Source organism: Elgaria multicarinata, chromosome 2 (genome assembly GCF_023053635.1).
Source record: "Elgaria multicarinata webbii isolate HBS135686 ecotype San Diego chromosome 2, rElgMul1.1.pri, whole genome shotgun sequence".
NCBI classification, from domain to species: domain Eukaryota; kingdom Metazoa; phylum Chordata; class Lepidosauria; order Squamata; family Anguidae; genus Elgaria; species Elgaria multicarinata.
The window spans coordinates 2,643,649-2,671,629 of NC_086172.1; the positions used below are offsets into that span (position 1 = coordinate 2,643,649).

The window sequence follows — 27,981 nt, forward strand, 5'->3', positions numbered from 1 at the left end:
ATTCCTATTATCCCCAACAGGAAGTGATAATAGCTAGGAATTATGGGAATTGTCGTTCATGGTCCTGGTATCAAGAAGCTGAATACACCTCCTCTGGCTTTTGAAAGAAGCATGGGGAAAGAACAGTGAGCAGGTGGGCCCGTCCCATCCACGGACTCGCTGCACTGCCCCAGCCCCTGCCTTACTAGTGTCCATGGTAAGTTTCTAACCTCCCTATTTATTAACATCATCGTTGTCATAATCATCCATTTACATGGCATCTAAACTTTTCTAAGCACTGTATAGGGTTTTTAAAACAAACGAATAAATAAAATGAAATAAGGCATTCTCAAGCAACTGGCTCCATCCCACACCAACTTAGTCTTTTTTCTAGTAATATGTGTATGAGAAGGAACAACATAAATCCTCTAGATAGGTGTTACCATAATTATTGTTTCACCAATATTAATATTCTCCTATGTTTCTCTCTTGCATAACCTTCCATGATTCTTCGAGAATATTAGTTTCACTAATATTCTGTGCTTAGAACAATTTCTTATTCTCCTACTGCAGTCACATTAGAAATTTATTTTATATAAGCAATTCATAAATATCAGTCAATCACTATTCTTGGGGCATAACATACAGTAATGCAGATTCCACCTGCTGCTTGTTGCTCAAGAATACCGAAAGGCACAAAATTTTATTGTTCATTCCCAACTTAATAAAATACAACTAATGAGGATTTGAGTGAATAAAGAAATCAACTTACCACAGTTGTACATGCGATTAAGCCTTTCTAGGTCTATTCTGCTCAAATCCTGGCTTTGCCCAATCACGTCATTGAATTCTGGTATTTTAGTTGTAATTGAGGGAATGCTGCTGTTTTTATTGAATGAATAAGGTCCATAATGCATGATTGATTCATAATCATAGGGGGTGTTTAGGTCTGTAATGAAGCTATCATCGTATTTGTCAAAGTTATATGCCTGACCTAGGAACAAACAAGACCCATGCTGTTAGCAAAGTTTGAAGATAGCATTGCATTCAGGTTTGCAGAAAAATGTCTTGATGAAAACAGCAGCAGCAGCAGCAACAACAACAACAACAACAACAACAGGCAATCGCTTATTACAGATCTGCTTGTTCAGCTTTTCCTCTGGTTCCTGATGTCCTGCAGGGTTCCATATTGTCTCCCAGACTGTTTAGCATTTACCTGAAAACACTGGGAAAGGTTGTCTGGGGATCTGGAAAGAGGCATTATTAATATGCTCTTCTATTTTTTATCACATTTCAGAGAGGCTATGGAGGTTCAGAATCATTGCCACAGCAGTCGGTAATTGACTGGACGTGGATCTAAGAAGCTGAAGGATAAGCCGGACAAGACGGGGATGCACTAATTGGCCAGGAGACCTGCTGTTACAAAGGGCTGAGATTCGCCCGTTTATTTATTTATTTATTACATTTATATACCGCCCCACAGCCGAAGCTCTCTGGGCAGTTTACAACAATTAAAAATAGTAAACATTAAAAGTATACAAAAATTTAAAAAACATAAAAACAGGGGTTGCTCTTCCCTTGAAAAATCAGTTTTCCAGTTTGGGAGGGATCTTGCATTCAGCTTTACTCCTGGGCAATCAGGTGGTGGCCATGACCAGAAACATGCTTACACAGCTGTGTTCAGTGGCCATTCCTGGAGAGGACAGACTTGGCCCAAGGTCACACATCCTAGTGATATCTAATTTGGATTGCGGCTATGTGCTTTTTACAGGCACAGTCTCTGAAGTATCCGGAAAGCTGGAGACTGGCAGCAGTGAGAGTTTTCACCGGGGGCAATATTTTGGCCCTAAAGGGCCACCTCCCACAACAAACATCAGCTGCAGCCCCTCAGTGGAGCCAGAGAGGGCCCTTCTCCACTTCCCACCAGCCTCAGAGGTTTGGCTGGTGGTGACATGAGAGACACGTCTCAATAGCAACACCCGGGCCATGGAAGATGCTGCCCTGGGAGGGCCAATGGACACCACTGGGAGACCTGTGATTTCAGCGGGGCCCTAAAGCCTTGGGTCGCTCTTCAGCCCTTTTGCTTTTTCCTCACTTCTTTTCTGGATTGCTTTATCTGGTCTGCTATCAGATGATATCAGGTGTTTTAAGTGAATGTTGTAGATAATTGCTGATGGTGTTTAGTTGAAGTGACTGAGCAACTCATGAGCTGGAAAAATAGGATATAAATATTTTAAATTAATCAAATATATAAAACAGTGACATCCTGACATTTGAACTACTGTGAAATTGCTAGACCACAACTCTAGACAGCTCTAGAACCCCAAGCATGGATCTCTTCAGCACTTTACAGCAACTTATCACAACCCTGGGTGATATCCTCTTTCTAATAATTGGGACAGAGTTTTGTGGATTTGCTGTTCTGCCTTATAGGCAAGAAAAACACATGCTTGCCAATAATAATAATAATAATAATAATAATAATAATAATAATTTATCACCCACCTCTCCCTTTGGATCGAGGTGGGGAACAACATTAGTACAACAAATCAACATATCTTAAAAATTCTTGGTTTCACATTCATCTGGGTAGGTAATCTCCTTGGGGTTGGTGGGGGTAAAAATGTCCCTGCCAGTCTGCCTTGTCCTTGCTCCTGCCAGAACTACACCAATGGCATGGCACTGCTGCCTAACACGACAATAAAGTATCCTTGCTAATGGTTATAATTGCCACTAAATTCTTTTTAAACCATATTTGGGCAGGCAGATTTTGGGCAAGTCTGGAGTTTTGAGATCCAATTTCAGCATCCAGATATCTGCTGAGGGAGGTGCCCGTCCAACCCCCTAAAAATGCTAATAAGATTTCAAAATGGGTTGCAAAAGGTCTGAGAGTCCCCTCCATATCTTTTCACAATTAACACTTACCATCAATGATTTGATCCCACCAAATTTGAACGTAATCATCTCGATCAGTCCGTGACTGTTCGTGATAAAACCCAAGAGCATGCAGGACTTCGTGCTCTACGGTGTCTTTATATTCACAGCGGGATCCAATTGAAACTGTCTGGCCATACTGAAGATCACCCACATAAGACCAGCATCTGTTGACATGTCCAAAACCAGCTTACTTAATACAGCATCTAGTACTTGCATCAGTTTGGGGTGGGACAAAGAGCCAGATCACAGCAAAGTCTATAAAGGTGCCTTCCCCACAACACAGAATGCCATCTTGCCTATGTATATTAGCAATTCAATGAAGTTATTGATGCTGTCTTACAGAAACAAAACAGAATTCCCAATTGCTGTTTGAGTTATTCATAGAATCATAGAATAGTAGTTGGAAGGGGCCTATAAGGCCATCGAGTCCAACCCCCTGCTCAATGCAGGAATCCACCCTAATAATTAGTGGCAATTATTCATGTGCTGGGTGCCAATTCTTGTACAGGATCTTGTAAGCACATTCAGCTGAAGCTCCTGTGATCAAGAGCCCTGACCACAGAGGCAATGGTTGCACCAGAGCAGCATTACATCAATGGCCAAGAAAGAGGGAACACTCAGGAAGTGGGTCTTGGCACCATTTGCAAATCCTAGTCCAGTTATGGGTAACAAGATGGCTCCTAAGTAAATAAAAACTGTTCCCTTAATTAATTCAAGTGACAGTGAACTAAGGCTGCAATTCTATACCCACTCACCAAGGAGTAAGACCCACTGATTCAATGAGATTTATTTCAAAGTAGACATAGATAGGCTTTCCTTCTATGTTATGAGAAAAATCAAGAGAATAACTCCAGCAGGATTTGCAAATAACAGGTTGTGAACAAAAAGCAGAGGGAAGTGACCTACATGGGCAATTTTATTTTATTTTATTTATTACAGTTCTATGCCACCCAATAGCCAAAGCTCTCTGGGTGCTCATAAAAATTAAAACTCTAAAATACAACATGATAAAATATAATATAAAATATTTGAAGGTTTAAAACAGAATAAACCAGAGTGAAAACCAGCAATAGGGGGAGAGCTAAAAGCTCATTTCTGCACATTTAAAAACAAAACCCATCTCATTTCAGTCAGTCATACTAGTGGGTTGGATCTAACCATATTTTAAAGGGTGCAGAATTGAAAACTGTATCAAGAGAGAGAACCCAATTGGCTTTATAACAGGTTGGATCTAGATTGAAGTTAGATCACTGGTACTGGCAGAAGTGGACTTACCTGCCCCTCCTTCCTATAGCAGCTCCCCAATCCCCTAGAAATCAGGAGGCCCTGATGAATGGGATGAGCTATAGTGTGTGGGGGGTGGGGGGGTGAGGTATCTTCATAAATCAGGCAAAGGGACTTTCCACTGGTGAAAGACAGAGCCTGGATCCAATCCCATATGATTAAATAAAAAAAAGAGAAGGGACGCAGGACATTTTCATGTGCATACACTAGGTATACTAATTTTTCATATGTATTTAAATCACCTGATCTCTTCATACACTATGCAATTCAATCAAATTTACCCATCCAATTTTTCAAATTGGAGATATGTCTTTTCTCCTTCATAGGGTTTGAAGTCAACACAAGACTTGAGTCGAAACATCTCAAATGCCTGCAGGATAATACCTTTAGTATTCAGGTCTGAAAGAGAGGAACAATGTTTTATACTATCATGCACCCAACGGCTAGCTGAGGTCTTTGATATTCCGGAAAGAAAGGGGGGGGAAGCGGGGGGGGGGGAGAGAATACACAACTGCCTGCTTAATAAAAAATGTACAAGGCATACTTCAGCATCATGCATTTTGAGTTGTTCAAGTAAATAACTCATAGATATACAGGAAATACATTCTGGAAAGCTATATACATGGATTAATTGCTGCAGAAAGTGCTGAAAACCAGACTCAAGTTATTATTTATATTTTGCTTCTGCGGCCACAGGAATTATCACTAAATTTGGTAGCTCTTAAAAATCGACCAGTTAAAAAATAAATCGACCAGTTTCTGCTTTTTCTGCAGCAAATGATTATATGATTATAAACTCAAATAAGAGTGTCCACCTCTTCTATGGCTCTCATAGCACTCTGAAACTACCTCACCTCCTAAAAAAGTCATTGTCGTGTCCCTCCCAAGCGCTCGTACTTTCAATGGGAGGCAAATGATGAGGCTTGCTAAGTAATCCACAAAGTCTTTATTAAGCAACAAACGTCTCTTCTACCTGAATAGAGTCTAGCTCTTTGAAACAATGCCCTAAGCAAGACAATTGTCCGTTCAAGAAGAGAGAGAGGAGTTACTTCTCAAATGCCTGTAACTTCAAGGCACCTGGTGCAGTGGTAGTTTCTGGCGCAATCTCTCCAACTTTCTCATGGCCTCTTTACGCGCTGTGCATTTGAGCTTCCAGCGGATTCTAGCATCAGTTAGTGTTTCAGAATGCTCACCCCCGGAAGCTCTCTCGTTTCCCTCTGAGGGTGTAGGATTTGGCCTTGAGGAGATAAGCTCTGGAGTGGGCTGATTTCCAGCTGAGGAATCTCCCGTGAGAGCTTGCTCCCCCACTGGTACGGCCTGGGTAGTGTCTGGTGCTGCGTCTTCTAGTTCTGAATCTGATTCTGATTGATTACCTGAAACCCCTTCTCCTGAAACAGGGGCAGTAGGGTAAGACATGACAGTCATGCTGTGAACATGTGAACATGAGAAGAAGCAGGTGTTCTATGTGCCCCAGGGATGCCATTAGAAATTAAATATCCATTGTGATTTTTCCTCCTCCCCTATGACATTTAAGAATGCTCATTACGTGTATATTAGGAGTTTCCCCACCCATATCAGCATTCATGGATGGTTTTGAGCAGGACAGGGAAACTTACACCATGAACTGCTGCTTCACATTCTTCAACATGGGGAGGGAATTCATCCTTGGATAAGTATGTGGTCAAGAGCAATTGGATTCAAATCCTGGTTCAACCATGAAGCTCACTGGGTGACCATAGGCCAAATTAAGTAACATCATAAGGTTGTTGAGCATAAAATTAGATAACCCTATTTATTTATTTATTTATTTATTTATTTATTACATTTCTATACCGCCCAATAGCTGGAGCTCTCTGGGCGGTTCACAAAAATTAAAAACATTCAAAGTATAAAACAACAGTATAAAACCATAATATAAAATACAATATAAAAGCTCAACCAGATAAAAACAGCAGCAATGCAAAATTACGAATTTAAAACACCAAGTTAAAAATTATTTATAGACTGTTAAAATGCTGGGAGAATAAAAAGGTCTTCACCTGGCGTCTAAAAGCATATAATGTAGGTGCCAAGCGAACCTCCTTAGGGAGCTCATTCCACAGCCGGGGTGTCACAGCAGAGAAGGCCCTCCTCCTGGTAGCCACCTGCCTCACTTCCTTTGGCAGGGGCTCACAGAGAAGGACCCCTGAGGATGACCTTAGGGTTCGAGCAGTAAAGCTCAGGCAGTTCATCGAGCTCAGACGGGTCTGTATCCAGTGTGAGTCGCGCTCCAGCCCAGCCGGTGAGGATGGCCCAGGTTCAGATGGCATCCAGTATTCCGGTGGAACGGCTGAATGAGAGAAATTACTTAACGTGGTCATTCAAGATGGAAATGTTTTTGAAGCGGGACAAATGTTGGAACGTCGTGAGTGTCCCGAGGCCGGCTGGTCAGACTGCTCAAGAAGCACAAGTGTGGGAAGAGCAGAATGAAAGGGCCAAAGCAAACATTGTCTTGAGTATGGAGGACTCGCAAATTGTCCATATCACCAGAGATGAGACGGCAAGAGACAGCTGGAATGCGCTGAGACAGATTTATGTGCGTGCGTCGGCAAGCACACGGCTGAGCCTCACCAGAGAGCTGTATCGGTTAAAGTTGGAGGAGGCTGGAAGTTTGGCAAATCATCTCCAACAGGTGAGATCTCTATTTGTCCAGTTGCAGGAGGTCGGAATCGTTTTTACGGAAGAGCATAAGTGCTACCTGATTTTGGGGTCGTTGCCTCAAAGCTGGGACGTTCTGACAACCAGTCTGGAAAGTATGAAGACTGATGAACTCACTCTTCATTATTTGACGGGTCGTTTGCTCCAAGAAGAGAAACGGCGTCTTTCCAGGAAGGAGGAAAACTGCCAGGAAAGGGTTAAGCAGTCAGCCCTTGGCAGCGGAGAAAGAATGCAGAAAGATAAGAGTTTCCAAGGCAACAGTGTGGAGAGAGCCGCAGTTGCAGTAAGAAAGTGTTATTTTTGTAAACAGCCGGGCCATATCAAACGCTTCTGTAAAAAAAGGAAGAAGGGAGTTACACAGGCTGGAGAGGAAAAGGAATGCTCGAATGTATTTGTCTCAGCCACAGTGAGGTGTAACGAGGCCCAAGAGGTTTGGCTGATTGATTCTGCGTCGTCCAGAACAATTTCTAATAATCCAGAGGCGTTTCGGAAGTTGGAACCAAGCAAGGTGAAGTCAATCCACCTTGCAGATGGACGAACGTCGAGGGTGGAAGGAATTGGCTGTTGCTACGTTCCATGTCTGCAAAAGGAGTGTGAACAGGTTCTGTATGTTCCAGATTTAGATTTTTGTCTCCTTTCTGTCAGCGCTCTAACGTCTGAAGGATACGTTGTTACGTTTCAGAAGGATGAGTGCCAAGTGATTAAGGATGGACAAAATGTGGCACTGGGACATGTTAAAAATGGACTGTTCTACATGGGTGCAGGTAAAGAAAGGGTGGCACAAACTGGTAACGTGCCAGACCATAAAAATTGTGTTCATGAGTTGCACAGGCGTTTAGGTCATGCAAGTTTTAAAGTGTTAAGTCACATGCCTCAAGTGTGTACAGGGTTAAGCTTGCGAAACTGTAAAAATTTCTTGGATTGTTCAATCTGTCATCAGACCAAATCCCGGGTGCAGAACATCTGCAGGAAAAGTGACAGGGTGTCACAAAAGCCTTTTGAATTGGTGTTTATTGACTTGGTAGGGCCATTCACGCCTACACAAGGGGGATCCAGTTACGTGCTTGTAATTCTGGATGATTACACACGCTTTAGTTGGTGTTATTTACTGAAGCGAAAATCAGAAGCTTTTGAAACTTTTAGGGATTGGAAAACTTGGGCGGAAAAGTTCTTTAACAAGCCCATTATTTCTGTGCAGTCGGACCGTGGGGGTGAGTTTGTTTCTGGAAGGTTCTGTGAGTGGTTTAAGAAAATAGGAATCACACACAGGTTAATAGATCCCCAAACTCCTTTTCAAAATGGGTCAATTGAGAGAAGAATTGGAATACTTCAAATGAAGAAAGATTCTCTCATGGCTGATGCAAACGCTGAGCAAGATTTGTGGGGAGAAGCATTTTTAACCGCAAACTATCTGTGTAATAGAACCTGGAGCAGGGTTACAGGCAGTTCGCCTTACTGTTTACTTTTTGGTTCAAAGCCAGATTTGTCTCACTTGAGAACATGGGGGTCTTGGGCATACGTGCATATCCCAAAGTCCAAAAGGTCCAAAGGTGAAACCAAGTCTGTGAAATTACGTTTTGTGGGTTATTCTGGCATGCAATCCAAATCTTGGCGTTTTTCCCTAAGTTATGGGAAGGTGGTTGTTTCTAGGTCTGCTACTTTTCAGGAGGCAGGTTGGGACAGGATACAAGGTTCCCAAGTTCTGTTAGAAACCGTGAACAACCAGGAAAAAACAGTAACTCAGGGGTTAACTTCTCAGAGCCCTCACATATCTGAGAAAAGTGTTTCCACTCCCAAAAGTGGAAGGGAGGAGGGAAATGAAAGGGAGGAAGAAATTTCCAGTGTACCTCGTCGTTCACAAAGAAAAAACAAAGGAATTCCACCTTTAAAGTATTCAGATGAATTCAGTGTGTGTTATGTGAAGTCTGAACCCGAGAGTTACAGTGACGTGTTAAAACTGCCTCAACAAGAAAAAGAAAAGTGGTTTCAGGCAATGGAAACGGAGATGAAGAGTTTCAAAGCACATAAAGTGTTTGAACTAACAGATTTGCCCGAAGGGCAAAGAACCATCTCATCTCGCTGGGTGTATAAAAAGAAAAATTTAGTAACAGGGGAAACTGTTTATAAAGCTAGACTGGTCGCTAGGGGATTTTCTCAATGAAAAGGAGAAGACTATAATCAAGTTTTCGCACCCACGTGCAAGGCAGAAAGCTTTAGACTTATTCTAAAGTTGGCAGCACAGAAAAATTTGTGCTTAAGTCAGTTCGATTTTGATGCTGCTTACCTACATGCAAATTTACAAGAAGTCATTTATTTGCAGCCGCCACAAGGTTTTGAAAAACAAAATGGAAAGGTTTGGTTGTTACATAAAGCAGTGTATGGGCTCAGGCAATCAGCAAAGTCATGGAATGATTGTCTGAACAAAGCTTTGGAACAGGAAATGTTTTTCAGCCGCAGCATGGCAGATCCATGTCTGTATGTGAAGGGGCAAGGAGCAGAATACATGATTGTGCTTAGAATCATAGAATCATAGAATCATAGAATAGCAGAGTTGGAAGGGGCCTACAAGGCCATCGAGTCCAACCCCCTGCTCAATGCAGGAATCCACCCTAAAGCATCCCTGACAGATGGTTGTCCAGCTGCCTCTTGAATGCCTCTAGTGTGGGAGAGCCCACAACCTCCCTAGGTAGCTGATTCCATTGTCGCACTGCTCTAACAGTCAGGAAGTTTTTCCTGATGTCCAGCTGGAATCTGGCTTCCTTTAACTTGAGCCCGTTATTCCGTGTCCTGCACTCTGGGAGGATCGAAAAGAGATCCTGGCCCTCCTCTGTGTGACAACCTTTTAAGTATTTGAAGACTGCTATCATGTCTCCCCTCAATCTTCTCTTCTCCAGGCTAAACATGCCCAGTTCTTTCAGTCTCTCTTCATAGGGCTTTGTTTCTAGACCTCTGATCATCCTCGTTGCCCTCTTCTGAACACGCTCCAGCTTGTCTGCGTCCTTCTTGAATTGTGGAGCCCAGAACTGGACGCAATACTCTAGATGAGGCCTAACCAGGGCCGAATAGAGAGGAACCAGTACCTCACGTGATTTGGAAGCTATACTTCTATTAATGCAGCCCAAAATAGCATTTGCCTTTCTTGCAGCCATATCGCACTGTTGGCTCATATTCAGCTTGTGATCTACAACAATTCCAAGATCTTTCTCGTTTGTAGTATTGCTGAGCCAAGTGTCCCCCATCTTGTAACTGTGCATTTGGTTTCTATTCCCTAAATGTAGAACTTGGCATTTATCCCTATTAAATTTCATTCTGTTGTTTTCAGCCCAGCACTCCAGCCTATCAAGATCACTTTGAAGTTTATTTCTGTCTTCCAGGGTATTAGCTATCCCACCCAATTTTGTGTCATCTGCAAATTTGATCAGCGTTCCCTGCACCTCCTCGTCCAAATCATTAATAAAAATGTTGAAGAGCACTGGGCCCAGGACTGAGCCCTGCGGCACCCCACTCGTTGCCTCTCCCCAGTTTGGGAAGGTTCCATTGATAAGTACTCTTTGAGTCCGATTCTGTAGCCAACTGTGGATCCACCTAATAGTTGTTCCATCTAGCCCACTTTTAGCTAGTTTGTTAATCAGAATGTCATGTGGTACTTTGTCAAAAGCTTTGCTGAAGTCAAGATATATGACGTCCACAGCATTCCCACAGTCCACAAGGGAGGTTATCCTATCAAAAAATGAGATCAAATTAGTCTGACAGGATTTGTTCCTGACAAATCCATGTTGGCTTCTAGTAATCACTGCATTGATTTCAAGGTGTTTACAGATTGACTTCTTTATAATCTGCTCCAGAATTTTCCCAGGGATGGATGTCAGACTGACTGGTCTGTAGTTCCCAGGTTCCTCCTTTTTGCCCTTTTTGAAGATAGGGACAACGTTAGCCCTCCTCCAGTCATCCGGCACCTCACCCGTCTTCCATGATTTTGCAAAGATAATAGACAAAGGTTCTGAGAGTTCTTCCGCTAGCTCCTTCATTACTCTTGGATGCAGTTCATCGGGCCCTGGAGATTTGAACTCATTCAAGGAAATTAGGTGTTCTTTGACCATTTGTTTATCAATCTCAAACTGCAATCCTGCCCCCTCAACTTCTGCTTCACTTTTTCCAGGGGGGTCATAGACCCGCTTTTGGGAGAAGACCGAGGCAAAGTAGGAATTGAGCACTTCAGCCTTTTCTTTGTCATCTGTTATCAATTTGCCATCCTCATTAAGCAGTTGAACCATCATTTCTTTCCTCTGTCTTTTACTACTCACGTATCTGAAGAAAGCCTTTTTATTGCTTTTAGCATCCCTCGCTAATCTCAGCTCATTCACAGCTTTAGCCTTCCTGACGCCATTTCGGCACTTCTGCGCCACTTGTCTGTACAAGTGTATTTGTTGATGATTTATTGGTGGCAGGGAGTTCCCAGGATCACATTCAAAAATTCTCAGCCCAACTGCAAGAAAAGTTTAAACTAAAGTCTCTGGGGGAAGTTAGGTGTTACCTTGGTGTAGAGGTAGAAAAAATTTCCAATGGAAGTTACCTAATAAGCCAGAAACAGAAAGTTTTAAATTTGCTGGAAGATTACAGGATGACAGAAAGCAAAGGAATTCAAAGCCCCATGGCACCAGATTTTCAAAAGTGCTTGGGTGAAGAGAAGTTTAAATCTCCAGAGCTTTATCAATCATTAATTGGCAGTCTCCTGTATCTCAGTCAGTGGTCACGGCCTGATATTGCTTATTCTGTAAATATGTTAAGTCAACAGGTGTCCAATCCGACAGTTGCTGCCTGGCAAGGAGCAAAGAGAGTGTTGAGGTACTTAAAAGCAACACAAGACCTCAAGTTATGTCTGTCTGCCACAGACAGTACAGAGTTACACTGTTACTCTGATGCGGATTGGGGAAGTTGTATAAAAGATAGGAAATCAATAAGTGGAATGGTAATAAAAATTGGTGACTCCACTATTTTTTGGAAATCCAGAAAGCAAAGTTTCGTGGCAACCTCTACCTGTGAAGCAGAATTTGGGGCTATGTCTGACCTGTGTGGGGAGATAACTTGGTTCACACAATTGTTATCTGATCTGAAAGTTGAAGTGTCTCTGCCAGTTAGTTTAAAGGCAGATTCACAGTCTTCCATTGCTTTAGCTATTTCAGGAATTTTAAAATCCAGGTCAAAGCACATTGCAATCAAGTATTACAATGTAAAGGAACATCTAAACAGAGGGATCATTCGTTTAGATTATTGTGAGTCAAGCAGGAACGAAGCTGACATATTCACAAAGTCTCTGGGAAATGTAAAACACAGAGAAATGTACACAATGTTGGGATTGTTGTAAACATGTAAAGTTGATTTCTTACAGGTGAAATGTAATGAAATGTAAATTGTATTTTTTTCTGTAGTTAAAAATGAAAGGGTGTTGGGGTTAGGTTTTTACCCACAGAAGGAAAAGGACTCTAAAGAGTTAAAAAGATGTCCTTGGCCAGATTGTCTCTGCTAGGAGAAGTCCAGTATGAAGCAGATTCTTCCCTGGCCTACGTGCAGTACGAGATGTACAAGATGAAGAAACTATTGGTTAATTGGGCCAAGGAGAAAAGTGTATTTAAGAAGTCCATGTTGTATGACATTATCTTACTGCTGGAACTTCCTGCTGGAACTTACTGCTGGAACTTACTGCTGATGTTATACTGCTACGTTGTGTTGCTGTACTGTTGGTGAAAGGACTGTATATATGACCATTTATTCTGTAAGTAATTTATTTAGTGTCAGTAAAGCTTCTTACTGACCAAAGACCGTGAGTGCTTCTTTTTGTTCCTAAATTCAAGCTGAAACCATTTCCAGACTCTACGCTGCTGCTATTTGCACTCTGCTATATATTTTTGGGTAAGCAATTACCCCGATAGAGGCGTTCCTTCAGATAGCCTGGCCCCAAGCCGTTTAGGGCTTTAAATGTTAATACCAGCACTTTGAATCGGGCCCGGACCTGGACTGGCAGCCAATGAAGCTGGAAAAGGACTGGCGTGATAAGGTCTCGTCAGCCAGTCCCTGTTAGTAAACGTGCTGCCCTGTTTTGTACCAGTTGAAGTTTCCGGACCGTTTTCAAAGGCAGCCCCACGTATAACGCACTATCTATCTATCTATCTATCTATCTATCTATGCATCCATTATTTGCTTATTTTTTAACAATAATAAAAAAGGAAAGGAAAGGCAGAACCTTGGGATTTAAATGTAGTAAGTAAATGTTATACATCTCCATCTTACCCCTCTTTCCCATGTGTCTTTTGTAATATGTTCTAGCACATCTCTCATAGTTATTTTGCTGTAATCGGCTGATGGGCTTCCTTTTCTGAGCTGTAAACTAGGTTAAATGTCCAATCTATAGTCCAGTCCTGCCTAACTGACCAGTAGGATATTATAACAATATTTAATTCTTATTATGTATCTATAAGGATCCAAGTTAAAGCATTTATTAGAGGAAGACAATGTGAAAGAGGTGAGAGCACTATGACTCAGACAGCGCAAAGGTTCATCTTTCACGGCAATTTGACTGCTTTTGGCTATTGTTGGCAAGATGTTGTTCCCCGCCTCGATCCAGAGAGAGAGGCGGATAATAAATAAGTATATTATTATTATTATTATTATTATTATTATTATTATTATTATTATTATTATTATTATTATTGCACATTTCTTTTGTGCTGTGTTATAGATGTTATGGTCACATCTATCTCTATTCCCATATGAAATGGGTGATAGGATTTAGCCAGTCATTCATTATGGCTAATAACTGAAAAATTCTCAAACTTTTAGACATCTCCTTTAAATCAGAACTACAAAACCAAGTAAGCCAAGAAATATTTTTAAAGGACAATTTTTTTGTTTGGTTTTTAAACTTTTGCTTTGTTTTGGTTTTTTTTTATCAGATTTGTTCTATTTTAGAGGATTGTGTTATGAACTTAAGTATCATGTTTCGTGTGGGAGCAGCAGAAGGAAATGTGTTTGTAGGTAATTATTGAGGCTGCAATCCAATGCCTACTTTCCTGGGAGTAAGTCCCATTAAATTCAGTTGGACTTACTTCTGAGTAGGCATGTATAGGATTGCACTGTAAGCCACATCATACAGGAGATAAATCCAACACTGTGCAAGGGAAAGCAGCTTGCACGATGGACCTTCCCCCTCCCCCTCCCTCCTGCAGCACCCCTGTACCCTCAGAAAAGCCTCTCCAGTGAGTCGAGGGGGGGGGAGCTACTAGACATTTTTGGCAGTGTCTTATGGAGCGGGAGTTGGGGGGAGGATAGCTTGAAATTGGGCTGAAGAATCTTGCAACATTTGCAGAAGGTTCTTGATTTTGGTGATTCCCCTCTTCTGCTGCAGCCCCATAAAATACATCTAACAATGTTCTGTAGGTCCCCCACCAGCACCAGCTCCACCACCACCGGATTCTCTGTAGAGGCTTTGCAGTGAGATCAGGGATTTGTAGGCAGGAAGAGATGTGTTGTGCAAGTTTGCCTTCTGCTTGCACAACCTTGGATTTCACCCAGTAATCTAGAGTACCCATCAAAACTGTACAAAGTAATCATAAACCAATTTGCTAACCAATTCAATTGTAGAATATAAAAGACTTGTTACCCAAGCTGTTGCCCATTATGTACGGAATTGGAAATTTCCATCTATAGGAGGTGTTCCTCAGTGCATTTTTTTCTAGCTGTCAAAGAAATTAAGAACATGAGCTTTAAAAAACACATCACACTTAAAAAAAACTCTCCAAATAATTAGATCAATCAAACATACCGACAAGATAATGTCACCTTCAAAGAACTTCCTTCCTGTTGCTAAAAGGAGAAAAATTAAAATGGTCAAGAGTAATGCATTCTATCAAGGGAACACTTGTTTTTATTCTCTAAATCAAAGTATTTAATTGACTATATAGAAGAAAATCACCATTTGATCTGGTAATTACTTTTCAATTCAGTTCTAAACTGTAGAACTATGGATTATCATGGTACTGGAGGAATGTAACACATCTATGTGGAATTGTATAATGGCTGGATGCTAAATACAATAAACTTGACTTGGACTTGATACTGGAGGAATCCTTCTGTATAGAAGGCAAACTTCAGGTTTGGCATTATTAGAAAAAGAATTGAGAATAAAACTGCCAGTATCATATTGCCTTTATACAAATCTATGGTGCGAACACACTTAGAATACTGTGTACAGTTCTGTTCACCACACCTAGAAAAAGATATTATAGAACTGGGGGGAAATGCAGAAAAGGGTGACTAAAATGATCAAGGGGCTGGAGCACCCCAACTGGGATTGTTCAGCTTGGAAAAAGGAGGCTAAGGAGAGACATGATAGAGGTGTACAAAATTCTGCATTGTGTGGAGAATGTGAACAGGGAGACATTTTTCTCCTCCCATAATACTAGAAACCGGGATCATCCTATGAAGCTGATTGGTTGGAGATTCAGGACAAATAAAAGGAGTAGTTCTTCCCACAGTGCATACTTAAACTATGGAATTCACTACCATAAGTTGTAGTGATGGCCACCAATTTGGATGACTTTAAAAGGGGGTTGGATAAATTCCAGAAGGCTATCAATGGCTATTAGCCCTGATAATTGGCTAATTAGGGCCAATTAGCCAGTTATGCACCAGTTGCTGGGGAACATGGGTGGAGGGTACTGTTGCACTGTGCTTTGTTGCTCCCTGGCTGACAGCTGGTTGGCCACTGTGTGAACAGAGTGCTGGACTAGATGGATCCTCAGTCTGATCTAGTATATTCTTAAATAATATATATTATTCACCCCATCCAGTAAATTTGCTTACCTGCATTGATTTCTGGGATGCCTTTTCTTGGATTTCCTTCATCTAAGGTGGACAATACTAAATGGATAAGCAATTGCATTAATATCAAAGTATGTTCTTTTCAGATAATTATTTCAGTTTGTACATATCCCCACCTCAGAAATGGATTAAATTTCATAATCTGGCATACCTTCATCATTCCCTGTCCTCCTGATCTGTAATGGCAATAAGAAACTTTTAGAAACCCAGGCAACAGAATAAAATCTCAGCCTTACATCAACTCAGAAAACATCCAGAAGATTAACATACCGTAAAGGTAGAAGAAATGATCACCAATGCTGCCAGGCACAGAAGCCCAAACAAAAACATTTTAGAGACTTCTGGCTGTGACTGACTGAGGGTATCACCTTCTAAGTAACCTGTATACAGTGGACTTTGTATGCAGTTTCAGCGTGTTCATTAAGAATGAGTCAAGCATAAGCTAATGTTTAAACCATCTTCCTATTTCTTAATGATCCCGAGTTCACTTAATGTGACCCTCCTTAAGTTTATTGTGCCTATATTTCTCCCCTCTAACCAACAGAGCACAGGAGCAGCAATGGAGAAAGCCAAAGGCTCACATACTTCCTCTAGGGCTCACCCTGAATGTTTGAAGCCATCCCATTTTGGTGCACAGGAGCACAGCAGTAAGTCAGCCTTTCAGTGAGTTTATAATATCAATCTATATTTTGTCACAAATCAGAGCTAGGAAAATGTACGGATTTCTTTTGTGTAAGGTTTTAATCAAGGGAAATCCTGTGCTGATGCCGTTCTAAGGGCTCCAACACTCCAGCGATTTATTGCACACTCACGATGCCTCATATGTGGTTTTGCAGTCTGGTACTCACATGATGTCGTCCACCTCCTGCACTCATTTTACCTCTTCCCCTCCATGCTTCATTTCTTTTTGGAGCTGAGAAAGTCTGGATTATTTTCCCTCCATGCAAAATAAATGCACTCCTCCCTCCCGTGTATTGCTGTGGTTACATTCTATCCAACCATCCCATTATTTGTTGTGTGTGTGTGTGTGTAAGTGCGGTCTTGCAAAAAAAAAATAGGAGGGTGGTGTGATTCTCCATTCAACCATGAAGGGGGAGAGAGAGAGGTCCCAATTAACTCTATGTTCTTACTCCTGGATAGGCATGACCAGCGGTACATTTTCACCTTAAAAGGAATGTGGAAAATGCACCCTCCTTGCCTGCACCTCCCTCATTTTTAAAAATAAAGAGATCAAAATTGGCACAGCGATAGCTCTTATGTAGAGCTTTCAGCAGGCCAAGTTTGAATCAGATCAGTTCATCCTTTGATTTTTTAGGAAGTTTAAAAATTTCCCCTCTTAAACCCTTTTCCACATAGCCCACCAGTGCAAAGGATCACTTTTCCTTTCCTTTGAACATGTGAAGTTTTGCATCTCCAAGTTCATAAAATAGAGATCTGCTGCTTCCCTTACCCAAGAGTAAAACCCATTGATTGCTATTGCATTTCCTTCCAAGCCATACTAAAATCAGATGCATGCTTACCCTTGAGTAAACCCCATTGAACAGAGAGAGACTTACTTCTGAGTAAACATGCATAGAACTGACTTTAAATAGTGTGGTCATTCAGAAGCTTCTTTTAAAAGTCTAAAACAGCAAACTGGGAAGAAGTGATGTGCAACCCTATGCTTAATTTTGAGGTCTTCTGTTTACTCAGAAGTATCTCTCTGTTCAATGGGGTTTACTCAAAGGTAAACATCCATGGGATTTTAGTATGACTTAGATGTAAGTGCAGTTGAAATCAATGGGATTTACTCTTGGGTAAGGAAGCAAAGGAAGGGACTTGACTACCTCTACAAAAGAAATTAGTTAGAATGATTGTTCAACTGCTGACCATTTGAAACAAGAAAGATTCGCTCCTCCTCCCCTGTAAACCTTTCCCAAGCCAAGGGACAGCAACAGTCTTGGCCCATGCACTCCTGCTACCTACAAACGGCCTCCCTTCCTTGGAGTTTGTTTAATATGTTAGGGGAAAGTACAGTATGTTGTTTTACCATAATTGCGCACTTTCAGGCTGCTGTACTATTGTATTTGGCAGAAATAAAGAAATATTTTTTTAAAATAAACAATTAACTGCAGGGGGAAGGAGAATGTAGGGGATGGGGTGGGAGATTTCACTGGCACAGTAGTGCTCCAGGTGAAAAGATACATTAGGCAGCTGGATAACCATCTATCATGTATGCTTTAGGGTGGATTCCTGCACTGAGCGGGGGTTGGACTCGATGGCTTTAGAGGCCCCTTTCAATTCTACTATTCTATGATTCTATGAGCTGAAACAGCGCAACAACACACAGATGTGAAAGTGCTCAGTGCTGGACTCACTAAGGAAATCAAAGGGCGAAACCATGCATGAAAACTGGATTTAAAAAATAGGTATGATGGAGCTCTAAGCATCAAAAATAGAAATATCAAAAGTAATCTTAAATTTCCTTGAATCCTAAATTGAAGCTTATTTCAAGAAGCTCTAAGAATTGTTGTCATGGGTGTGCACTGCCTGCACCCAGGCTCAAAACTAAGTATGAATGAGCAAACAACACCAACGTTCAGAAAGAGAGCACTTGCTGCACACAGTAAGAACGTTCAGAAAGAGAGCACTTGCTGCACACAGTAAGAAGAACGCTTTTGAAACGAGGTGGGCAATCGTGGCCCTTCCTGCATCACCAACATTAGAGGCACAGATTATAGGGCCAATTAGAAAACAACATCCCATCACAGTAGTAACACATTTTGGTAGTCCTGTGATAATATGGAGAATTTGTCACACACACACACACACACACACACACACACATCAAATGCAGATGTGAAGGATACAGGAGTTATTGGCACCTGCACAATATCACAGAGGACTTTCCATAGCTAGGGTGCCACCAATGAAAAGTCCCACTTCTTAGAGCCACCTGGAAAATTTACTTTTTTATTTTTTAATTTCATTTCTATACCGCCCAATAGCCGAAGGCCTCTGAAAATGATCTTATTGTCCAGGCAGGTATATCTGGGAGGAGATGATCTTTCAGATAATCTGGCCATTTAGGGTTTTAATGGTTAACTTAGAATTGGGCTTGGAAATGGTCTGGAAGCTAGCACAGATCACAAAGTACTCATGTAATACGATTGTATCATCTAGTCTACCTAATTTAAGACTAGCTCAGTTTCCCAACCATTTTAACAGCCAGCCTCATGTAATCCACAGTAATCCAAAATAGAGTTTACCAGAATGTGAATGATTGTAGTTAGGCTATCACTGTCCAGATAGGACCATACTTGGTATTTCAGCCTAAGCTGATAAAAGGTGCCGTATGCCACTAGGGCAGGATCTACACTACTGCTTTGAAATGGTTTATAACAGTAGTGGCAATTGTTGGGGCCTGTTGGAGCACAGAGCTCCCGAGGCAGTTTTCAAACCATTTTCAAAGTGCCATATCCTGCTTGGTGTAGATCTGGCCCAAGACCAACTGTGCCTGCAGTGACAGTTCTGGACCCAAGAGCACCCCTAAACTCTGAACCAGATGCTTTAGAGCAGGGGTGGGCAACATGGCAGCCGCAAGTGGCTCCCCTGGCCTTAAATACGCCCCAGTAACCTCTGAATTTGTTATTACAGCAAAACAATCATTAGTTTTCTGCTGAATTTTAGCAGCAAACCACAATGGGGACCTAAAAAGCCCCCCCCCAAAAAAAAGCAAAAAAAAAATTGCTGTAAAACGCTTTAGCTTTAAATTTTATCTTTAAGCTAGCTTTAGAATTTAGCTTTAAAACTAAATCTAGCACTTTATCTACAATTTCAAACATTTTCCTACAGAGGAGGATCAGGATCTCTTCTCGATCCTCCCAGAGTGCAGGACATGAAATAATGGGCTCAAGTTGCAGGAAGCCAGATTCTGGCTGGACATCAGGAAAAACTTCCTAACTGTTAGAGCAGTGCGACAATGGAATCAGCTACCTAGGGAGGTTGTGGGCTCTCCCCCACTAGAGGCATTCAAGAGGCAGCTGGACAACCATCTGTCAGGGATGCTTTAGGGTGGATTCCTGCATTGAGCAAGGGGTTGGACTCGATGGCCTTAGAGGCCCCTTCTAACTCTACTATTCTATGATTCTATGAGGACGTTTGGAATATTCCACGTGAAAGAATACTATGAAGCTTTCCAGCTGAAACGATCAATGGTCATTATTCAGGGTTCAAAGACAAAATCATGGGTCTCTGTAGAACTTCCCATTGTGTTCCCTTAGAACTCCATCAGATGGGGGGGGGGCAATCATGGTTTCCTACCGCCGCTTCTCCATCCCTGCTTCTGTTGCACAAAACTTCTTCTTTCTCACTGAGAAGAAAGAGGAAATAAACAACAACCGCGTGGCCCATTCAGTGGGCCATTTGAATCGCACTGCTTCTCCTGCACACAGCAGGAGGTAGCTGCAGGTTCTGTCCCTAAAAATAAGTCCGACTTACCAGGGTCTTTTTTTCTCATGGGAAGAAGGCTAGACGGGGCGGGTGACGCACGGGAGGTGGACAACATCGTGAATACGACCCAGGAAAATCTGCGAGTGCCCAGTAATAGGTGTGCAAAAAAACCCCACGTTTGTCTGACATACAAGCCTTTCCTTTCAGTGCATATTTGAGGGGCTGTTCTGCATGGGGGGGGGTCATAGTTACACACATATATTACATACAGTTCACATGGTAAGACTGTAAAGTCGTGGCTGCATATTGTTGTTCCACATTTATGGGAAAGTATCACATTATCTCACACATCAATCAAGGTTGCAAAAGAATTTGGATAAACTGGGCTTCTCTTATCACATGTGGCTTCTATATCCCTTATGTAAACCATAAAATTACAAAGGCACCAGCAGAAAATAACTCCCCAGTAACAGAATATAAAACAATATTTACTAGGGGTGTGCACGGACCCCCCGCTCCGCTTCACTTGCAGATCCGTGATTTTCGGAGCAGGCCGCTTCACCCCGCCCCTGCTCCGCCCACTTCCGCTCCGCTCCACTCGGAGCTCCGGATCCGGATCGGAGCTCCGTTTTTTCCCCCCATAGGCTTGCATTGAAAGCTAAAAAATTATACAACTTTTTTTCTGTTTAAGTTAGAAACCTCACGTTTGGCACCATGACACCTCATGGGGGTATACACATGCACGCCAAGTTTCAAAGCAATCCCATCATCCCCTGATTTTTGGGGAATTTTTGAAAATCGGGCACCCCATTCACACCCCTTTCCATAGCTCTGTCAATTTGCACGTTAGAAACCTCAAACTCGGCACCATGATAGCTTATCCATGTGTCCACATGGACGCCAAGTTTCAAGGCAATCCCATCATCCCCTGATTTTTGGGGAATTTTTGAAAATCGGGCACCCCATTCACACCCCTTTCCATAGCTCCATCAATTTGCACGTTAGAAACCTCAAACTCGCCACCATGAAAGCTTATCCAGGGATACATACGCACGCCGAGACTCAAGGCAGTCCCATCATCCCCTGGTTTTTGGGGAATTTATGAAAATCCAACACCCCTTTCCATAGCTCCGTCAATTTTGCACGTTAAAAAAAACCCTCAAACTCACCACCATGACAGCTTATCCAGGGATACATACGCCGCACGCCGAGACTCAAGGCAGTCCCATCATCCCCTGTTTTTTGGCGGGGCTTAAACCTGCAAAATTTGGAACTTCCAAAACTCCAAGTGAGCGCAGGAAGGACTTCTCCCCTGAGTCAAAGCCACATACACACAACATCCCTGCGAGGTGGGCAGGGGAGGAGGGAGGGAAGGCAGGCAGGCATGCAGCTGGCATTTCTGGGGGCGTAAGGAAGTGAGCCAATGATATAAGCCAGTAATGCATATAAAATGGAATAAATAAACAAATAAACGAAGGAGGGGTGGAATTAAAAGCAGCAGTGTTGCTGAATAAACAACAAGAAGAACTTTTAAAAAAAGGCTATATCTGTCTTTTACCAGTAATAGGGGGACGTGCCCGGGGGAGAGGGAAGCAGCTGCCAGTTCAACTCAAGACAGCCATTGCTTCACCAAGAGCTCTGAGAAGTAAACGCTCACTTCAACTCATAATAGGCATCGCTCCACCATTATTATTATTATTATTATTATTATTATTATTATTATTATTTATTTATATAGCACCATCGATGTACATGGTGCTGCACAGACCACACAGTAAATAGCAAGACCCTGCCGCATAGACTTACAATCTAATAAAGTTGTAGTAAACAATAAGGAGGGAAAGAGAATGCAAACAGGCATAGGGAAGTGTAAACAGGCACCGGGTAGGGTGAAGCTAACAGTATAGAGTAAGAACAAACTCAATGTTTAAAAGCTATAGGGAAAAGAAAAGTTTTTAGCTGAGTTTTAAAAGCTGTGATTGAGTTGGTAGTTCTCAAGTGTTCTGGAAGAGCGTTCTGGAAGTGTTCTGGAAGAGCAGAAGAAAAAGGACGAAGCCGAGTAAGGGAAGTGGAGGTCCTTGGGCAGGCGAGAAGCATGGCATCAGAGGAGCGAAGAGCACGAGCGGGGCAATAGTGTGAGATGAGAGAGGAGAGATAGGCAGGAGCTAGACCGTGCAAAGCTTTGAAGGTCAACAGGAGAAGTTTATATTGGATTCTGGAGTGAATTGGAAGCCAATGAAGAGATTTCAGAAGCGGAGTGACATGGTCAGAGCGGCGGGCCAGGAAGATGATCTTAGCGGCAGAGTGGTGGACAGAGACCAGCGGACTGATGTGAGACGAGGGGAGGCCAGAGAGAAGGAGGTTGCAGTAGTCCAACCGAGAGATAACCAGTGCATGAATGAGAGTCTTGGCAGAAGAGACAGACAAAAATGGTCGAATCCTGGCAATATTATACAGGAAGAAACGACAAGATTTAGCTACTGCCTCGATATGAGGAATAAAGGAGAGCGAGGAATCAAATATAAAGCCAAGACTACGAGCTTCCTTGACCGGAGTAAGCGTGACATCGTTGACAGTAAGAGAGAATGAGAGGTTAAGAAGTAAACGCTCACTTCGACTCATGATAGGCATTGCTCCACCGTTTTACTCTCTTTGGAAGGCTCTAATGGCCTTCCAGTGCAGGAGAGAGTGGGGGCACGTCCACGATGAGATGCCCTAGGGGAGCTCCTCCCCTTGCACCACATCTTTTCAGTTGTTCCCCAAAGTTAGGGTGGGTAGCAGTGCTGTGTTTCTATCTCTTATTCTTGGCTTAGTATATGATTTCAGGTTGTGTTTGTGCATTTGGTGGGGCTACTGTGTTAAAAAACACTGGGAAAAGTCCGTTCAGATGAAGAAAGAGAAGTTTCCCAGAATCCCAAGTTACCCATTTTGCCTATGCCCTCCTCCAACTTTGGGATCATGTGATCATGACCGGGAGCTGACTCTGCCCCTCAGCCCTTTGAAAAAGGTATTTTTCCCGCCGATTTTTTAAAAAATTCTAGCGCGCGACCCGCACCACGCAGAGAGGTGAGAGTAGTCTCAAAATGACCCCCATCCACGACTGTCTAAGCACAAGAATTTTCAGAACGATAGCTTAACCCCCCCCCCCCAGTTATCTCCGATTCTTTTCCGCAATGCAATCCTATGGGCGAAAACCTCCGTTTGACCCTCGCTGTCCCTGTTTGTAATGTTTGTTGACCCGATTTTTTAAAAAATATAGCACGCGACCCGCACGACGCAGAGAGGTGAGAGTAGTCTCAAAATGACCCCCATCCACGACTCTCTGTGCACAAGAATTTCCAGAACAATAGCTTCAAAAACAACCTAGTTATGCACGATTATTTCCCGCAATGCAATCCTATGGCGAAATGTTTTCAAGATGGCGACCGGAGCGCTCCGCCTGAACTAGGAGCTCCGAAAAATGGCCGCTTCTCTTCGCCTTGCTTCTAGGGGTCCACGGTCCGCTTCTACTCCGCCTCTGGGTAAGGCGGAGCAGGCCAATCCGCTAGTGCTTCTCCGCTCCTAATCGGAGCGGAGCACATGCCTAATATTTACATGAACTATGTCAGTGGTTCCCAATTAGCTAAGTACTGTGGACCCCTTGTTTTTCAAATGCCAAGCCAGGGACCCCCTACTTTTGAAAAAAAATGTTATCTCTATGGTAGTTACCTGAGCGAAGCAATTTTTTTGGAGAAAATAAGGGGTAGCCCTCAATAAGCAAAGGATTTTAGGTATACTTAAATAACAGACCATAAAATTTGTGATATTTGGGATATTACAATGCAAAAATGACAATGATTTAGTTAGGAATATAAAGACGAATTTAATTTTACTAACGTATAGTTTACAACTTCACAAATTATGACTTGTCTAGCAGCTACTAAACCTGAATGTGATGGGAGAAATCATGTCTCTTTTTGTCCCTAACAATCCCTTCCACATCCAGTTCAATATTTCCTACTTTTTTAATCTCAAATCTGGATCAACACTGAGCTGATTTCTATGCTTGTTCTTCATATAACAAAATGTTGAAAATGTTTGTTCACAAAGATATGTGGAACGAAAGGGAACTCGATGTTTCAAAGCTTTTTCACCTAACTTCTTATAATCAGGAAAAACCTTCACCCAGACTTGGTCCAGTCTATATTCTTTGAAAAATGATTTCAATGAACCATCACAAGTCACGTCAACAAGTGCATCTTGCTCTTCCACAAATGGAATTGTTCGTTTTACATCACCACATTCAAAAGGATTCCTTATCCATGAGTTTTCAGAATTAGGTGTAGGGAAGTAATCTCTGAAGCTAGTCGCTAAATCACACAGGTGCTCAGTGATGTTATATTTTACTTCTGGTAGGAATTCATCGTCAGTGGACTCCAGAAATGAATGGTGAATATGTGAATGGTGCCACGGACCCCCTGGGTGGTCTGTGGACCACCAATTGGGAACCACTGAACTATGTAACAAAATAATTGGCAGTGGAATGAGAGGCAATGGGCAGGGCTCAGTTTGCAGATATACAGGACTGAAGGAGAGGCACTCTGTTTACATTTAGGGGCATTAATCATGACTATAAATCCCATAGCATCCTATTTCTGCAGTGCCTTAAGCGATACCCCCTACTCTTTCCTTTTCATATTTACCTCAGAGTAGGTCCTGTTGAACTCAGAGGGACTTACTTCTGAGTAGACTAATTTAGGATTGTGCTGTCACTCTGTTTTTAAGACACAGAACCTTCCTAGGATAAAGGGGGGAAAGGAAAACCATCAGGGAAGAGGATAACAGAGTTCAAGAACACCCCCACTGCGGAAAGTGGATATGGGGTGGATGAGTATTTGCGTGTCATGTAATAGTCTCCCTGCAGTTCATGCAAGACACATGGACCATGGGGGTGGGGGAAGGAAATGGGCAGCAAGAGCATCCATCACTTCCAGTGACACTCTTGCTGGTGCAGACTTTCTCCATGGTCAGGATTGTCACGTGCCAGATGGAGCTGCTGCTGGGAGCCCCTACCTGCCGTGGTGGATGCTGGGATGTACAGCTAATGCATGCAAAGGATCAAAAGGTAACCACAGAGGGGTGGTTGGTATGGAAACATGTGACACTGCATGGTTCTGCAGTCATCTGACAGTCTCCCACTTCCCGCAGTGTGTTTTCCATACCCTCTAGGGTGACCATATGAAAAGGAGGACCAGGCTCCTATATCTTTAACAGTTGTATTGAAAAGGGAATTTCAGCAGGTGTAATTTGTATATATGGGGAACCTGGTAAAATTCCCTCTTCATCACAACAGTTAAAGCTGCAGGTGCCCTGCCCTCTTTTAATTCTGGTCACTCTAGTATAGCTTCTGCACTTTAACAGTTTTGATGAAGAGAGAATTTCACCAGGTTCCCCATATATACAAATGACACCTGCTGAAATTCCCTTTTCAATACAACCGTTAAAGATACAGGAGTCCTGGCCTCCTTTCCATATGGTCACCCTGGGGGAATCCGCACGTCGTTCTGAGATCGCTTCTAAGCGACCCCAGTGCGGCGTGAAAGCGAGCGTGTAACTTGCCTTTTGAAGAGCCGACGAAGAGATGTCCTTCCCGCCACCGCCGCTGCCACCCAACTCCCTCCTCGCCGGCTGGAACGGAGAGCTTGGGGGAAGAAGGCGGGGTGGAGAGCTTCTTCCGCTCTCAACCCCACCTTCTTCAGCCGAGCTCTCCTCGCTGCTCGGCGAGGAGGTCTGTGGGTGGTGGCGGGGGCGGCGGGAAGGACGTCTCTTCATCGTCTCTTCTCCAGGCAAGTTACACGCTCGCTTTCATGCCGCACTGGGGTCGCTTAGAAGCGATCTTGGAACGACGTGCAGATTCCCCCCCTAATACCCTCCCCTTCTGTGCACATGTGAAGGAACCCATGGATAAAAGGACAAAAGTGAGGCAAGACAGGAGGGGAGAATGGCTTCTTACATGGGAAACGCCAACTTTTGCTCCACTATACTCTTGTCAGGAGCTACTTAACTTATGAGGGTGGGGGGAGGAGACCTACCCCTCTTCCTATATTGCCTCATTAAGAGCATGCTCTGAAGAGTCTTTAAGAGATTTAACTGCCCAACCCTGGAGGAGTTGGTAGAAGGAATAAGTGAAGATAATTTTCTTAATGAGTTATTCCCCAGTATTTTTATGTTCTGTTTGGAGACTACCAGTGTTGTAACTAGGACAGTCTTCCTTATTAAGCTGTTTAGTTATTATGGATAATCATGTCTTTTTCAAAATTAACCCTTGTGGGACGGACGCAAGAAATAAAGAGACGACACAAGTGTTGGAATTAAACTGGGGCACTTTTATTCAAGATCTGCAAAGGGGGGTTCCCACAGGGCAGCCAGCCAGGCCTGCGTCAGGCCTTACTGAGTGAAGGGGGCAAGCTTTCCTGGTCCAGCGGGTGGCGGTCCATCTCGCCGCCCTGCTGTCCCTCCCCAACGTGGGGTAGGGAGACCTTCCGCTGCCACCCCCAACCCATGCCCAAGGCTCAAGGTGGGTGAGAGAGGTCGGCCTCAAAGCCCTGTCTCTTCCTTGCCCCGCCCACAAATCCCTCCCCACGCCCAGGCTTTGCCGGGCATGGCAGAATGGGCCATCTGCTTGGAGGGGGGGAAAGGGGGGCTCCATTTGAGCCAATGCACAAACAAGCTTAGTGACGGCTACCAAAGTTATTTTGGCCTAGCTTTACAAAGAGGTTGATCAAAACGAAATAGCTGAAGCCGGTAAATTGGCTGATCTTATATGTAAAAGAACAACTTTCCATCAGTAATATCTACATTAAACTAATGGACTCCATGTATTATTTATTGGAATGCACTTTGTAATTTTATTTTACTGAAGAGGAACCTGGATTTGTTACCAAAATAAAAACAAATACTTATTTATTTTATTTATTTATCTAAAACTTTTATATCCCACCCTATATCAATAAGATCTCAGGGCGGCATAAAGATAAAAGCATACAGTATAAGACAGTAAATATACACAGCTAAAAACAAATTAAACCAAAAATAATCATTTTACAAAATAATTCTTGAACGTAGTTAAAAGGCAAGGCATGTCTCTATTAAAAGGCAGTGTATTTAAATGCCATTTTATTTAAATTACCATTTGCTTCCCCCCCCCCCATGAAGCATGGATTATGAAACTTTAGGTCAAACTTTCAATTCTTTGCTATGATATGTTGCCAACATAGGTAAACTAGTTCATAGAACTACTGTCATTATCACACAGCTATCTGCCACTACCTGGTAACTTGTCAGCAATACTATCTATAGTAACAGTTAAATTACTATAGATAAGTAAGATGAAAGTCCACCTGTACTATATTACAGAGCAACAACAATCTTCCTTAGGTTTTCCACATGGATGTGAAGGAAGTGATAATGCCAAGTAGCATTAAAGAGGGATGCCTATAGATGTAGATATAAAATCAATGCTCCAAGCAAAACAATAGAAAATAAAATATAGAACTGGTAGTTTTGCACCCTATTTTATAGAGTATCTTCACAGGCTTCAATAGAGCTACTTCAAAAATTATCCAAGTGAAAGCAAAAGAGAGCTAGAGGATGAGCAATGATCTTTAAAGCTTTCAACGGACTTCAGATATAACAGCTTGTGTTTATGGTTACCTTGTAGTAAAATCTCTCCTGCATTTAGCAAAATACAAAGTCCTGCATAACTCATTTTTTTAATTTTGTATTGCCCAGTACTGA

The 27,981-nt window shown here is 42.6% G+C and overlaps 1 protein-coding gene across 1 annotated transcript in view; it reads right to left on the minus strand.

The window, feature by feature from the left end:
- LOC134391925 (meprin A subunit alpha-like) overlaps positions 1-26,681 on the minus strand; it is a 62,286-nt gene extending 35,605 nt beyond the window's left edge. Inside the window, exons 1-9 of the mRNA XM_063115848.1 lie at positions 26,636-26,681; positions 16,045-16,154; positions 15,926-15,950; positions 15,757-15,813; positions 14,717-14,757; positions 14,555-14,630; positions 4,482-4,599; positions 2,905-3,080; positions 752-973 (exon numbers count right to left, since the gene is read on the minus strand). Coding sequence (XP_062971918.1) covers positions 752-973; positions 2,905-3,080; positions 4,482-4,599; positions 14,555-14,630; positions 14,717-14,757; positions 15,757-15,813; positions 15,926-15,950; positions 16,045-16,154; positions 26,636-26,681 — 871 coding nt within the window. The remainder of the gene's footprint in view (positions 1-751; positions 974-2,904; positions 3,081-4,481; positions 4,600-14,554; positions 14,631-14,716; positions 14,758-15,756; positions 15,814-15,925; positions 15,951-16,044; positions 16,155-26,635) is intronic.
- Between the last annotated feature and the right edge of the window lie 1,300 nt (positions 26,682-27,981).